Genomic DNA, 15,622 nt, shown 5'->3' with positions numbered 1-15,622 from the left:
TTTTTCACTCTGGGCAAAATGAGGTAAATACTGTCACAATTTAGTGGGAAGAAGAAAATATTGTACAATTAAAAGGAAGATTCATGTTTTCTCTAACTCTTGTGAGGCTGGTCTGAATTTGGTGGATGCCAATAATTTTTTAAAAACTGTGGTCATTCTCTGCTGAAAGGTAATCTAAAAACTTTATTTATTTTTATTATTTTTTAAATGTTACTGTTGTTCAAGTACAGTGGTTTGCATTTTCCCCCCACCATTCCCCCTGACACCAGCCATCCCCACCTCCCTCCCCTGATTCTACCTCCTTTTGTTTGGTCCATGTGTCCTTTATAGATGTTCCTGAAAACCCTTCCCTCTTCCCCCCAATATTCCCTCCCACCTCCCCTCTGGTTACTGTCAGATTGTTCTGGTAATCTAAAAACTTTATAAAGTTAAAAAGCCCACAGCTCATTTCAGGACACAGATGAATACTGGTAAATAATGTACCCTTATTCTGCTTCAGTCTTCTCCTAAGATGGAACCAAAGGTGTCTAACCTTCATGTGTATAGGAAGCTTGGTCAAAATAAACAGTAATAAAACGCATCTGATAAAACTTATCAGAGACAAACCTATAGTCTAGTAAAGTTAGGTTTACTAACTTGCCGAAATAAGGGAGCCAAACACCAGAGGAACTGACGAGGAAAAAAAAAAAAAGCCTGGGAAAGCATAGGATTCAGAGGAATGTAGGTAAGAAGCAGGCTCCAGCCTGGGCTATGAAGCAGGCTCCAAGGTCTTGCTGACAACTTTATAAAGTTAAAATAAATGTGGGATGTGACATCTGAAAACCCCTTATGTGAAGCTCTGTTCGTGGATTGGAAAAGCGTCAGAATGATCCGTATGACACAGTCTCTACTGACAGACAGGAGCGGGGTGTTCCCATTCTTACTGATAGGATTTCACACAACAGAGCTTCTCTAAGTTTTAGGGAACAAGGTTTTCAGTCTGTATCAGGGGTGTCGAACTCATTTTTACCTGGGACCACATCAACCTTGCGGTTCCCCTCAAAGGGCCGAATATAATTTCAATTCCTTAGCAGTTAAGGAGTAGTTACATTTATACAGTCTTAAAATGATTTCGGCCCTTTGAAGGCAACCGCGAGGCTGATGTGGCTCCCAGTGAAAATGAGCTTGACGCTCCTGGTCTATATCCTCTCACTAAACAACAAAAGCAGTGTTTACATATTCACAACGGGTGAAATTCTGGTCACCTTTAACAAAATTCATCACAAAGGCCATCTCCCTGGTGTTACTCAGTGTCTCCTTGGTTGGGTTAATGGCCTTTCATTTACACCAACGATACAACACTATAGTCATTAGTGTGCAGCATTTGCTCATGCATGCGACCCCACTGCTAAACATTTACCTAAGTGTCATCTCATTTGATCCTGACAAGAAGCCATCGAGATATTTACATATGAGCAACTGGCACTGAGCCATTAAGATGATTACGGCGTTTGCTTTTTCCATTATTGCACTTAGCTGAATTTCACACAGGACTTGCAACTCGAACCAGGGAACGGGAACGTGCTCGGTTCTCGGGTTGTTCTGTTCTGGGTGCTCAACGCTCTGGTGGAACTGCTCCCGAAGCAAAGGGACAGCTGTGTGGCTGGGTCTAGGTGGGCTGAACAAACCTCTGTTTACTATCCATTCTGTGCTCCGGTGGCCGTCACTCACTGAGGGGGCCGGACTTCCTGTCCTCTAAAAGGCACTTCCGGCAAAGAGTCGGAAGCTGCGCTGTGGCACTGAGCGTGCGAGGGACCGCCTCCCGGTCCACCCAGAGTGCTTTGGACAGGTGAGCTTAGCAGGGGCTTGGGAGCTGGGGGGACAAATGTACCTGGTGGCCTGTGGCCGGTGGTCGCCTTGCAGTGCTGTTGCTCTTTCTTTCCGTTCCTCAAAGTTTTTTAGAAACTTCCCAGGTGGCCGGAGCTGGGCGTTGCCTGCTCCCTGTGGCTTTGGCTAGATGCACAGGCTCTGGGGGTGAATGAGTGTTTGTGTTTGTGAATGTGTGTGTTCGTGCGAGCGTGCGGGAGTGTGTGTATAGTCAAGGGTGTGCGTGTGTGGGCGGCATTGTGCGTGTCTGGGCGGACACACCAGATCCCGGGCGGGGCCCAGCAGAATGGACCGACGCCTGCACGTCACAGAAAAATCCTATTGGCTTGTTACTTTGGAAGAGGTGAAATTGGTACCGGGGACCGGTGACTTGGTGTTAACGTTACAGAAATAGCTTTGTCCTTCCAAGTCATTTAACATTTATGATGGAGGGGAACTATTGTTAAGTGGGTGGAGAACATTTAAAATTTTTACATAATGCTTACTACCAGCTGGGGACTGTTTTAAGTTGTGGGTGGACCCAGGTGAGAGTGTGACGTCCCTATCCCGCCAAAAACCTCCGTTTCTTCGGGAAGACAGAGTTTACAAATGCCAATCTGTTAGAGAAAGACAGTAGATAGAGATTAGGAGAGCAGACTTTCCTTTTGTCTGACATTAATTAATGTAGCTCTGGCATCTGTCACTTGATGTTTGTCTCTACTTTTTTCATCTTTTTAAAGTTTTAACCTTTTTGTGTGCTTTCATAAACAGCATATCGCTGTTTGTTTGTTTGTTTAATCCTAGTTGACAGTCTCTGCCTTTTAACTGGCACATTTATCGTACTTAGATTTATTGCTACTGCTGAGATATTTGTTCCGGCCAGAACCTTGGGAGTCATGCTTGACTCAGCTCTTTCGCGCTGTACACGTAATCAGTCTATCAGCCCGTCCTTTGGACTCTGCCTCCAAAATCTGTCCAGGCTCCCAAACCTTTCTCACCACCTTCACTTGTCAAAGTTATAGCCATTTCTCACCTGGTTGCACAGTAGCCACCTAACTAGTCTGTTTTTTCTTTTTTTCAGTCTGTTTGCATCACAGCATGTAGTGATCCTCCTTTTTAAAAAATCAGATTATCTACTAACTTTCAAAAAATCTTCCAAGACTATCCATTCACTCAGACCTCTAAGCCAGGTCTTTAGAGTGGTCCCCAAGGTCCTTTAAAAATTGTTTTTTATTCATTCATTTTTAGAGAGAGGGGTAAGGGAGAGAAACATCAATGTGTGGTTGCCTCTGGTATGCCCCTAGCTGGAGACCTGGCCCACAACCCAGGCAAGTGCCTTGACGGGGAATGCGGTTCACAGGCTAGCACTCAATCCACTGAGCCACACCAGCCAGGGCCCCAAGGTCCTTTATGGTGCAGTCCTGCTTTACCTCTGATTTCCCCTCTTGTATACTCCCCTTTGTTCTACTATATGGGCCCCTCAAGCACATCCCAGCCTCAGGATATTTGTACTTGCCATTCCTTTGCCTGGAATGCTCTCCCCAATATGTCCACATGGTTTAGTCCCTTATTTCCCTCATGTGTTTTGAATGTTACCTTCTTAGTGAGGCTGTCCCAGATGTATCCTTCATTTACATCTCCATTGCTCTCATTGTCCTTGTGCTTGTCATCTTATGGCATTCCATATGATAGAGTCATTTACCTGATTATTATGTTTCCTCCTCTAGGAAGGAAGCTTCATGTTGGCAAGTATTTTTTATGTGTTTTGTTTCCTGCTGCATCCTTAGAGCCTAAAACAGCATTTTGCTTGTAGTAGTCTCTTTATAACAAAGGGATTTGGACTTTTTCTACTATCTTATACTTTGTACTTTATTTGCTGTCTTTAAATCTCCTTTCTTGCCTTTAAAAAAAAACTCAAGCTCTTCCTTTCTCTTTTCCTTTTTACCCTTCTACTTGTTTGGAAGATATATTTACTCTCTATATAGTCTGTGTCTGTTCTTATAGTGGTTAATCTTTGAATTTTAATTTTTAATTTTACCATGCATACTCAATTGAATCCAATGCAATTTTAATAGAATCTTAACTTATTTTTTTAAAGATTTATTTATTTATTTTTAGAGTGGGAAGGGAGGGAGGTAGAGAGAGAGACAGAGACAGAGACAGAGACAGAGACATCAATGTGTGGTTGCTGGGGGCCATGGCCTGCAACCCAGGCATGTGCCCTGGCTGGGAATCGAACCTGTGATGCTTTGGTTCACAGTCCGTGCTCAATCCACTGAGCTACACCAGCCAGGGCTTAACTTATTTTTATAAAATGTAAATGTTCAACAATAAAACTTGTAGTTGTTACTATTTTTTGGTGGTTTGATTTGTTTTTTATTTTAGTTTATTAAAGTCATTTTATTATACATATATTTAGTCTTGCCCGAGGACTTTTTTTTTTCATTGCTTTTAAGAGAGAGGAGGGGGGAGAGAGAGAAGCATTGATGTGAGAGAGAAACTTGGGTAGGTTGCCTCCCATGTACTTCCTGACTGGGAATCAAACCTGCAACCTAGGTGTGTGCCCTGACCAAGGATTGAACCCACAACCTTTCAGTGTGTGGGACGATGCCCCAACCAACTGAGGCACACCGGCAGGGCAATTTGTCATAGATTTTAATGGAATGTTATATATTTAGCACTTCAAAGTTTATTTTTAAAAAACTTTATGATAGTTTCCTTACCTTAGTATTTTGCTGGGAAGTGTGCAAGGGCGTCCATAGAAAATAACTGTGAAATGAATATTATTCAGAAAGTATATAGGGACTACCAGAAAAGGGAAGCATCACAATTTGCCAGTTATTAGGAGTAGCTGGAAAGAATTTGTGGAGGAGAGATTTGGGAAGATTTGGTGGTATTTGAAAGTATGTAGGGAAAGGGCACAAACTTACTGTTTCATATTTAATTTTATTGGTTCTCTTTCATGTAGTTTTGCCATAAAAATTGTGGCTTTGGTATAGATTTAAGTCACTGGTGTTTGAGAGAGAAGACATGTCTACAGCTTCTTTGGAAACGCCCAACGCTTTTTGGAGGAGCTACTTAAAATGACGTGATACAATTCAATATGTGAGGACAAAGGAGCCGTGAGGATTAGTACAGCTTAGACACAGGCTCTGAGATGGGGTACGAAGGGCATGAAAGGCCAGCAGGACATACTGTTCAGTGACACAAGCCGGTTACTAAAAGACAAGTACTGTGATTCCACTTAATGAGATATCTAGAGGAGTCAAGTTCATAGGGACAGAAGGTCAGGGCTGGAGAGAAAGGGATATGGGCAATTCTTTAGTGAGCGGAGAGTTTCAGTTTTGTGAGATGAAAAAGGTTTTAGTAATTTGGTGTCATAACAGAGAATATAGCTAATGCCACTCAAATGTATGCTTAAAAATGGTAAGATGATGAATTTTATGTGTTTTACCACAATTAAAAATTTTTAAAAATGAGGCCTTCCGGCCAAGATGGAGGCAGATGGAGACACACTGTGCCTCCTTGAACAACCAAAAGAAGGACTACAACAATTTAAAACAAAAAACAACCAGAACTGCTAGAAAATCGAACTGTATGGAAGTCCAACAACCAAGGAGTTAAAGAAGGCACACTCATCCAGACCGGTAGGAAGGGCAGAGAGGACTCACAGCAAGGCGGCGGCTGGCGGACCCAGTGAGGCAGCGATTTGCGGAGTGGGGCATGCAAAGCTGCAGTGGGTGGACCTGGTGAGGTGGCAGATTGCAGACTGGGTGGTCCCACATTCTCATGCAGATAAACCAGGAGAAACTGGGGAGAGAGAGAGAGACTGAGCAACCTAGCACCCGAACGCAGGGAAATAAAGACTCAAACCACTTATTGAAAACACCTGTGGGGGTTGAGGCGGCAGTGGGAGAGACTCCCGGCCTCACAGGAGAGTCCGTTGGAGAGACCCACAGGGGACTAGAACGTGCACAAACCCACCCACCTGGGAATCAGCACCAGAAGGGCCCACTTTGCTTGTGGGAAGCGGGGGAAGTGACTGAAATCCGGCAGAGAGTGGAGCAGGTGCTATTGTTCCCTCTCAGACCCCTCCCCCACATACAGAGTCACAACCTAGTGACTGGGTTGACCTGCCCTGGTGAACACCTAAGGCTCCACCCCTCACTGCGTAACAGGTGCAGCAAGACAAAAAAAAATGGCCTGAATGAGAACAGAGCAAAGGTCCAGAACAAATACAACTAAGCGAGAAAAACATAGCCAACCTATCAGATGCACAGTTCAAAGCACTGGTGATCAGGATACTCACAGAATTGGTTGAATTTGGTCACAAATTACATGAAAAAAATGAAGGCTACGCTAAGTGAAATAAAGGAAAATGTACAGGCAACCAATAGTGATGGGAAGGAAACTGGAACTCAGATCAATGGAGTGGACCAGAAGGAAGAAAGAACCATCCAACCAGAAAAGAATGAAGAAACAAGAATTCAAAAACAAAATGAGGCGAGGCTTAGGAACCTCCAGGACATCTTTAAACATTCTAACATCGAATTATAGGGGTACCAGAAAGGGAAGAGGAAGAGCAATAAGTGGGGAAGTTATTTGAACACACAATAAAGGAGAACTTCCCCAATCTGGCAAAGGAAATAGGCTTCCAGGAAGTCCAGGAAACTCAGAGAGTCCCAAAGAAGTTGGACCCAAGCAAGCACACACCAAGACACATCATAATTACATTACCCAACATTAAAATGAAGGAGAGAATCCTAGAAGCAGCAAGAGAAAAGGAGAGAGTTACCTACAAAGGAGTTCCCATCAGACTATCAGCTGATTTCTCAAAAGAGACCTTACAGGCAAGAAGGGGCTGGAAGGAAGTATTCCAAGTCATGAAAGGCAAGGACCTCCATCCAAGATTACTCTATCCAGCAAAGCTTTCATTTAGAATGGAACAGCAGATACAGTGCTTCTCAGATAAGGTCAAGTTAAAGGAGTTCATCATCACCAAGCCCTTATTATATGCAATGTTAAAGGGACTTATCTAAGAAAAAAAAGATAAAAAATATGAACAGTAAAATGACAACAAATTCACAGTTATTAACAGCCACACCTAAAACAAAACAAAAGCAAACTAAGCAAACAACTAGAACAGGAACAGACCCACAGAAATGGAGATCACATGGAGGGTTAGCAGGGCAGTGGGAGGAGGAGAGAGGGGGCAAAGGTACAGAGAATAAGTAGCATAGATGGTAGGTAGAAAATAGACAGGGGGAGGGTAAGTATAGTATAGGAAATGTAGAAGCCAAAGAACTTATACGTACAACCCATGGGATGGGGTGTGCAGGGCAAAGGGGAGTGAAGGGGGGAACTGGGACAACTGTAATAGCATAATCAATATAATATATTTAATTTTTTAAAAAAAGATAGCAGATGGGTTTGTTAAAAATTGGGTTAAAGAAGGCCCTGGCTGGGGGGTTCAGTTTGTAGAATGTCCTCCCAATATGCCACAGTTGTTGGTTCAGTCCCCTGTCAGGGCACATACAAGAATCAACCAATGAATGAATCAATAAGGGGAACAACAAATTGATACATCTTCCCCTCCCTCTCTCCCTCCCCTCCCCCTTCATTCTCCGTCTCCCTCCTTCCCCTCTTCCTCTCTCTCTCAAAAATCAATAAAATAAAAATAAATAATATAAAATAAAATTGAGCTAAATACTTGGAGATTGTTACATTTTGGGTGGTAGTTTAAAAGTAAATGACATTTTGCCCATACATTTTTAACGGTATTCCCGTGTTTAGTCTCCCAACATGAACTTCCAATCAGTGAAACCTGCTTTTGTTTCCTTACCTGCAAAGTGTGTTCTCTCTCTGCTGCCCATTCCTAACAACTTAACCAGGGCTCGGATTCTACTTGGAACCTTTCCTCACTCTTTTTTTTTTTTTCCAAGTACAGCTTACATTCAGTATTGTTCTGTGTTAGTTTCAGATGTGCGGCATAGTGGTTAGACAGTCATGTAGTTTACGGAGTGAAACCCCTGCTATTTCAGGTACTTGTCTGGCCCCATACATAGTTATCACAATACTGACTGGAGTCCCTGTGCCTTCCCTCATTCCTGCCATACACGGTTCTCTTCCATCACCGAATTTGATCCTTGCATTCCTAATTTTAGATCTTAGTTTTACACATCTCTCCTAATTAGACGAAGTTCATGGGTGTCCAGCCTGCAGCCTAAGGGGCCCATGGAGCCAAGAACAGCTGTGAATGTGGCCCAACACAAAATCGTAAATTTACTTAAAACATTATGAGATGTTTCTGTGATTGCGCATCGCAGTGTGTTTGATGTGTGGTCCAAGACAACTCTTCCAGTGTGGCGCAGAGACGCCAAAAGGGTGGTGGACACCCGTGCCTGTAAGAGCATGCCTTCTGCTTCCTCATACTCTTGTGACAGAAAGGTTAACGAATCTCAGGACTCACAGCTGTTTAGTGCCTGAGCCAGGATTACTGCCTAGAGCTTCTACATCTCAGGTGTGTTTCCACTGAGGTTGAGCTTTCTACTTGATAGGTATTGGTGTGTGAATCAGACCTCACCAATTTTGGTACAACTTTGAACAGATATCAGGGAAAGATTTAAGAAAATACATTTAGCAAGATAAAACCCACACTGAAAAATCTCTTCTAACATTAATTCACAAACTGCCAATGTTTTTACCTTTTCTACTTTGCATCAGGCATCTGTTTGGATTTCTTGGCTAAGGAGGAAGGAAGTGTGGCCATTGATTAGTTAGTGTGGCCTAACTTCCCTGTATCAGCTTCTGTTCTTCTGAACTTGTAATATATTTCTTTGGATTTATGGAACATTTTCCTCTTATATAAATATACAATCTTACAGTCTTAATGGCTACATTTACTATTTACAATATGTTGAGCATTTGTGCATATAATAACATTTATAACAGCCCCGTGAAATAGATCCTAATATTATCAGTATTTTACAGATGAGGAAACAGACACAGGTTAAATTATCCAGTGTCCTATAGCTAGCATGTAGCTGGAGAGGTAGCATTTCCATCCAGCAGACTGGCTGCGTGTAATGACCATCTAATATTAAATAGGAGCAAATATAACCTAAATTCTTATGGTTTTTTTCAGGGTTCTTTCAGTTGCAGGGGAAAGAAACTTAGCTTAAATTGATATAAACAGAAGAAGTAATTTGGGGCCCTGGCTGGTGTGGCTCAGTGGATTGAGTGCTGGCCAGAAAACCCAAGGGTCGCCAGTTCGATCCAGTCAGGGTTTCCAGTCAGGGCACATGCCTGGGTTGCAGGCCAGGTCCCCAGTGGGGGGCATGTGAGAGGCAACCACACAAGGATGTTTCTCTCCCTCTCTTTTTCTTTTCCTTCCTCTCTCTAAAAAAATAAATAGCCCTGGCTGGTGTGGCTCAGTGGATTGAATGCCAGCCTGCGAACTGAAAGGTCACGTGTTCAGTTACTGATGAGGGCATATGCCTGGGTTGCGGGCCAGGTCCCCAGCTGGGGGCACGTGAGAGACAACCAATTGAGGTTTCTCTTATACATTAGTGTTTCTTTCTCTGTCTTTCTTCCTCCCTTCCCCTCTCTAAAAATAAATAAATAAAATCTTTAAAAATTGTAATAGAATAATGTGTGTTTATTAATATAATAAATGACAACATCTAGTGGCAGGTCTAATAAATATTGCAACTGAAATAGCAATTAATGTAAAGTATGTTTTGAAATCTGTGATAGCTGTTAAGTGATATAAGGTATTTGTACCTGGATCAGGGATCGAACCCGCAACCTTTTGTTACCAGATGATGCTCCAACCAACTGACCCACACTGGTCAGAGCCATAATTTCTCTTAAAAAATTATTTACAATTTAAAAAAATTAGAATCCAGTCCTGGCTGGGTAGCTCAGTTGATTAGACCATCATCCCCATATGCCAAGGTTGCGGGTTCCATCCCTAGTCAAGGCACGCACAAGAAATCAGTCAGTGGATGCGTAAGTAAGTGGGACAACAGATCGATGTTTCCCTCTTTCCTTTCCTGACTCCCTGAAAATCAATAAATGAAAATTTTAAAAAATTAGAATCCAAATAAAGTTTGTACATTACAATTGGTCGACGTATCTCTTAAGTTTCTTTTACTGTCTTTGCTCTCACTCTGTCTGCTGCTCTTCCTCCAGCGTTTCGTTTGCTGAAAACGTGGACTTGTTTGCCCTGGAGAGGTTCCTGTCGTCCAGGCTTCAGCTGCTTTCCTGTGAAGTGGGGCTTGGGCCTAGTTATCCCTCGTAGACAGGAAATGCTGTTTTCTCAGGCTCCTTTGAGGCCTTCTCTTTATTTTTAGGCTTCTGTGTTTTTACTAGTTTAATCTTTTATTTATTGTTCATCATTGGTGTTGTTTCTCACATCCGTGGGGTTGTCTTTTCCCCCTTCCTGAGGCGAGGGTGGTGTTCACATCACCCATTTCTCTTCCCTTTTCTCCATCACTTCGTCCCCTTCGCTTCTCCTCCCTCCCCACCCGCTCCAGTAAGCGGCAGAAGAGGCAAGTCATGTGATGTGAGCTAACTGGAGCTCAACAAGGTTTAAAAAACACATTAGACTATCAACATATAGTTAGATAGTAAAGTAAAATCAAATTATCAGCGTATGGTATGTAAAACTATTAGGTTCTCTTCACCAAAATATGAAGACTAACCTGGTCAGAAGCACCGACCTCATGAATACCTACATGAAGTTTGCAAAAATTTTTAAGAGGAATTCTGGTGAGTTCTTGTCAGTGTTGTACTTTTCTTTCCAGACCTCCTGTTGTGGATTCTGGCGCCGTTATCATGAGTGACACTTTGACGCCAGAGGTCATTGGTCGAAGAGTTGACGTCAATGGAGAGCGCGCCACAGTGCTTTTCTACGGCTCCGTCCCTCCTGTGGCAGGTGATGTATGATGTCACGTGCGTGCGCGCGTATGTTTTTCATTTTGTCGTTTTTCTGTGCTGGCTTTTCAAGAACACTGTATTACACCAATTTTGGGGAAACCAACAACCAATTTATAGATGCCTGCATTAGACAAGTTTATTTGGTGACAAGATCCTGTGGTAGCTCTGTTTTTTTTTTAATTATGTACTTTAACTATTTAGTATTGCTATTTCATATTAATTCAGCCTTAAAATATCTTCTGAGTAAACTTTAAATAACAAAAAAAATCTTGAATTATCATAATCCTAAACTCAAAGGCTAAGTAATTTTTGATATCTTTTGTCATTAATCCATGTGTGTGTATATATGTATTTAATGTAGTTTAGATTATTATAAGTATAATTTTGTATTACCTTTTCTTATTTGGTATATATTTATGTGTGTTCCTGCAATATTATTGCACTTGTGATTTTTAAATTGAGATATAATTGACATGCAGTGTTATACTGTAGTTTCAGGTGTATAACATAGGCTTGGTACTTGTACCTACTGTGAAACAATCACCACAATAAGTCAAGTCAACATCCCTCACCATACGTTGTTACAGTTTTTTTTCTTGTGATGAGAACTTTTGAGATCTAGTTGGCTACTTTCAAATGTACAATACAGCGTTCTTAACTGTGGTCGCCATGCTGTGCGCTGCATCCCCAGGACTTGCTTTATAACTGGAAGTTTGTACCTTTTGACTCCCTTCATGCATTTTGTCCACCACCGTGCTGTGCCTCTGGCAGCCACCAGTCTGTTCTCCATATCTGAGTGTCCCTGTTTTTAAAGATTCCACCTATAAGTGAATGATCTGGTATTTGTCTTTGACTTGTTTCACTTAGTCTAATGCCTTCAAAGTCTATGTTGTTGTAAATGGCAAGATAACCTTCCTTTTTATGACTGAATGATATTATGTTGTGTGTGTATCACATGCGTTTTATCTGTTCACCTGCTGGTGAACTCTTAGGTCACTCCCATGTCTTGGCGATTGTAAATAACGCTGCAGTGCATGGGCTGCATACCTTTTCACAAAAATATTTTTGTTTCCTTTGGATAAATGTTCAGAAGTGGGATTCTGGATCCTATGATAGTTCTGTTTTTGAATTTTTTGAGGAGCCTCCGTATCATTTTCCACAGTGGCTGCTCCAGTCTACATTCCTGCCTACAGTGCATGAGCCCTTTTCCCCACCTCCTCCCCAACAAAGTTATCTTGTCTTTTTGATACCAGCCGTTCTAACAGGTATGAGGTGATACCGCATTATGGTTTTTTAAAATGCATATTTTTACCATTTGTTTTTTTTATTTTAATTTTGTTTTAAAGATTTTATTTATTTATTTTTAGAGAGGGAAGGGAGGGAGATAGAGAGAGAGAGAGAAACATCAATGTGCGGTTGCTGGGGGCCATGGCCTGCACCCCAGGCATGTACCCTGACTGGGAATCGAACCTGTGACACTTTGGTTCGCAGCCTGTGCTCACTCCACTGAGCTACGCCAGCCAGGGCTGGTTTTTAATTTTTTATTTATTGATTTTTTAGAGAGAAAGGAAGGGAGGGTAAGAGAGATAAAAAAAACATCGGTTGGTTGTTCCCTTATTTATGTATGCACTTGTGGGTTGATTCTTGCATGTGCCCTGACTGGGAGTGGAACCCGCAACCTTAGTGTAGCAGAATGATGCTCCAACCAATGGAGCTACCCTGCCAGGACCTCATCGTGGTTTTGATTTGCATTTCCCTGCTGATGAGTGATGCTGAACATCTGTTTGTGTGCCTGTTGGCCATCTGAGTGTCTTCTTGTCTGTTCAGATCTTCTGTCCATATTCTTTAATCAGATTGTTTGGGAGTTTTTGGTATTGATTTGCGTTCTTTGTATATTTTGGATATTAACTCCTTGTCAGATACATGACTTGTGAGTATTCTCTCCCCTTGGGTAGGCTGCCTTTCATTTCGTGGATGGTTTTTCTTGTAATTTCTAGTTTTATACTTTGTAAAAAACAGTGTAGTAGACTTATCTATATGTCTTGGTTAACAAACATTTGAGTGTCTTCTATATATTAGGAACTGGCTTGAAGTGGTGTAGGGAGATTCAGCGACAAACTTAGACCAGAGGGTCTCAAAGCGAGGTCCCTGACCAGCATCACTTGGTTACTTGTTGGAAATGCAGATTCTCGGGCCTCACCCCAGAGCTACTGAACCAGAAACTCTGGAGGTGGGTGCCCAGCAGGCTGTTTTAAGAAGCCCTTTGGGGGTTGCTGATACTCTGCGAGGTTTGAGAACCACTGAACTCGATGATTGTGGGCCCTGCCTTCATGGACCTAAGGTACCGGGGGGTCTGTCAGCTGACCCCATGGGCCACTCTGGAGCCAGCATGGCCCCCAGTCTTTCCCAGTTGTACGGATACTTACTTAATATGGAGAGGGCATTTTTCCGTATGTGACTGACATTATTGGTAAATTGAAAAAGAAAGTACCGTTTCACTTTAAAGTCAGCCGATCAGCACCTGTAATTACTGACGAAGCAGTTACTGTGTGCCCAGTGCCCTCACGTGCTGTCTGCTTTGAACATCACACACAACTCTGGAATAGAGATGCTGTTGGTCCCATTGGTTTACAGATGAGACCAAGACTCAGGTCTCAGCACTTGCATACAGCAGAGCTGGGATGTGGATCTGTGCTTCAGAATTTGTGTCCTTTCTGCCCTATTGCTTCTCAAAAATATGAATATTTTAAGGTTCTTACTAAACATTGCCAAGTTTCTGTCTGAAAGTATTGGATCAGCTGCCACCTATGCCCTGCCTGGGGACAACTGGCATGAGTTGCAGAGTGGTCTGCAGGTGGTGGCTATTTGTGCTGGGCTTGGAGATACCCACGAGAGACCAAGCTGTAAACCAATTTTGGCTGCCACTAGAGCTGGGCCTGGGGACACCTAGTGAGAGGTATGGGGCACCCAAGGCAAGATGCTACTTGTTTCAGAGATTTTAGGAAAGTCTGCAGCATGAGCCAAGACAGTATGGAAAAGCCACTGGAAAATCGCTTGGGTGGGTCTGCAAGTTGGGTGGGGCAGGGTCTCAGGAAATACCAGGCCTGCGCAAACAGTGCCAGTGGTTGACAGTGGTTGATAGAGACTCGGGTATGGCGCCTGCCTGTAGGCTTTGTAGGGGAGGCTCAGGGAAAACAATGGTCTCTGCCAGCACTTCTGTCTGGGAAGAAGCTGCCCCTCCAGCCCTTGCCCTGATTCCAGACAACTCTTTCCTTCCCATATATACTGTTGTCCCAGTGCTGGAGCTCAGAGTGAGTGAGTTTGAGTGAATCCGTGCATGAGCCCTTTATTAGAAATGCCTGGGACCCCAGAAGCCTCTGTCTCACTCAGCCACAAACCCCACTGGTATTCACAGCCAGAAGTTACAGGGATTCTGTGTTCTTTCTGACACGGAATCCCTGGGCTGGTGGCCTAGCGTGGGGCTGGGACCCTTGGCTCCTTGAGGGATGCCTCTGCATCAGAGATATCCTTCCCAGCTTTGATCGGCCACATGTGGATGTGGGACCAAACCATTCTGGGTCTCCGCCCCTACTACCAGTCTTGGTAGGGCTTCCTTCTCATATCCTTAGTTGGAGGACTTCTGCTCAGCTAGGCTTCAGGCCTTTCTGTTGGTCATTCTCTAGTTTATCGTGATTTTGACGTGATCGTGGGGAGTTGTGAGCACTGCATCTGCCTGTGCTGCCGTCTTAACCGGCTGTTCCCCTCTAATATATTGATTTTTGTTAGAGCGTGACACTTCATTGTTATCTGCCTGAAAATTGATGTAATAAATTTTTAAAAATTCATAATCTATGGCCCTTGCAGCCAGAAAATGTAGTCTTTACTAGTCAGATTAAATCATTATCCTTAAGAACCACTTGTCTTGTGTTTAGGATTACCTGTCTTCTGTCTATTTTTGGTGACTTCAGTTGGCGTTGCTATCTTTAACTATAGTTAGAAGCCTAGCTGGGATAACATCTGTTTAGGAAGGAGAGTCTAATGCAATGCACCTGGGTACTTGTTCAAAGCATAAATTCTTAGGTTCTATACCAGAGATTCTAATTTCCTAGGTGGGAGTTATGGTCTGGGACGCTTCACTTTAACCTGCCCCCAGGTGATTCTGTTGACCCCGCCCCCTCACCCATGAGAGTGGTTTACTTTTTATTCCTAGGCTGCACCTGTTAACCTATAGGACAACGTGATCACCAGAAAGCGAAATAAAAACCTTGGCTCCCTTTCTTAAACTGCCTTTACGGAAGAAGGCCTTCTATCCTAGCTTGGCTGAGGCTTGAGTTAAGAATAGCCACTTGTGAAATACCAGAGAATATGTTATAAAGATGTTATCAAGTGTAATGTGTTTTTCATTATCCCAGTCTGTGCCCCTTACACAAGCGCTGCTGAGCCAGGTTCCCATTAGCTCAGGGACAAGCCAAAAAGATTTTCTTCTAATGAACGAAGATGTTCCTGCTGGTCAAGGGAATGCACCTTCCTTTTCTTGCTACAGGGACGCTTCTCATTTCTTACCTCCTCCTCCTTTTTTTCCTTTATTAATGGCTTTTGATCTTCCAATACCCAGTTTTCTTTTCCCTGAATTTTGTTTCACTGTAAGTTATTGCAGATCTTTTAAGGACTTTCTCACATTATGGATTACAAAAGCAAGAGATTATCTCCAGATGACACCGGAATATTCCTAAGTCAAGACTGCCCAAGGTAGTGCTGAAAACAACCTGCTTCATCGTTGCAAAGATCCCGAGGTCTTTCAGGGCCATCCTGTAGAAACGTGGTTCCAGCTGCTGGA

General features: G+C 42.9%; 1 protein-coding gene across 3 annotated transcripts in view; it reads left to right on the top strand.

Moving 5' to 3' along the window:
* Positions 1–1,769: 1,769 nt before the first annotated feature.
* Positions 1,770–15,622, top strand: part of TBCE (tubulin folding cofactor E) — a 60,326-nt gene continuing 46,473 nt past the window's right edge. Inside the window, exons 1-2 of one of the 3 annotated variants that reach the window (XM_028531175.2) lie at positions 1,770–1,828; positions 10,653–10,783. In XM_028531175.2, the coding sequence (XP_028386976.1) occupies positions 10,684–10,783 (100 nt within the window). In that variant the 5' untranslated portion in view covers positions 1,770–1,828; positions 10,653–10,683. The other 2 variants (XM_036016097.1, XM_036016098.1) reach the window with 2 other exon arrangements.

Source organism: Phyllostomus discolor, chromosome 15 (genome assembly GCF_004126475.2).
Source record: "Phyllostomus discolor isolate MPI-MPIP mPhyDis1 chromosome 15, mPhyDis1.pri.v3, whole genome shotgun sequence".
Taxonomy (NCBI): Eukaryota; Metazoa; Chordata; class Mammalia; order Chiroptera; family Phyllostomidae; genus Phyllostomus; species Phyllostomus discolor.
Note: the sequence above shows the minus strand (reverse complement) of the source record. Positions and strands in the feature narration are given on the sequence as shown.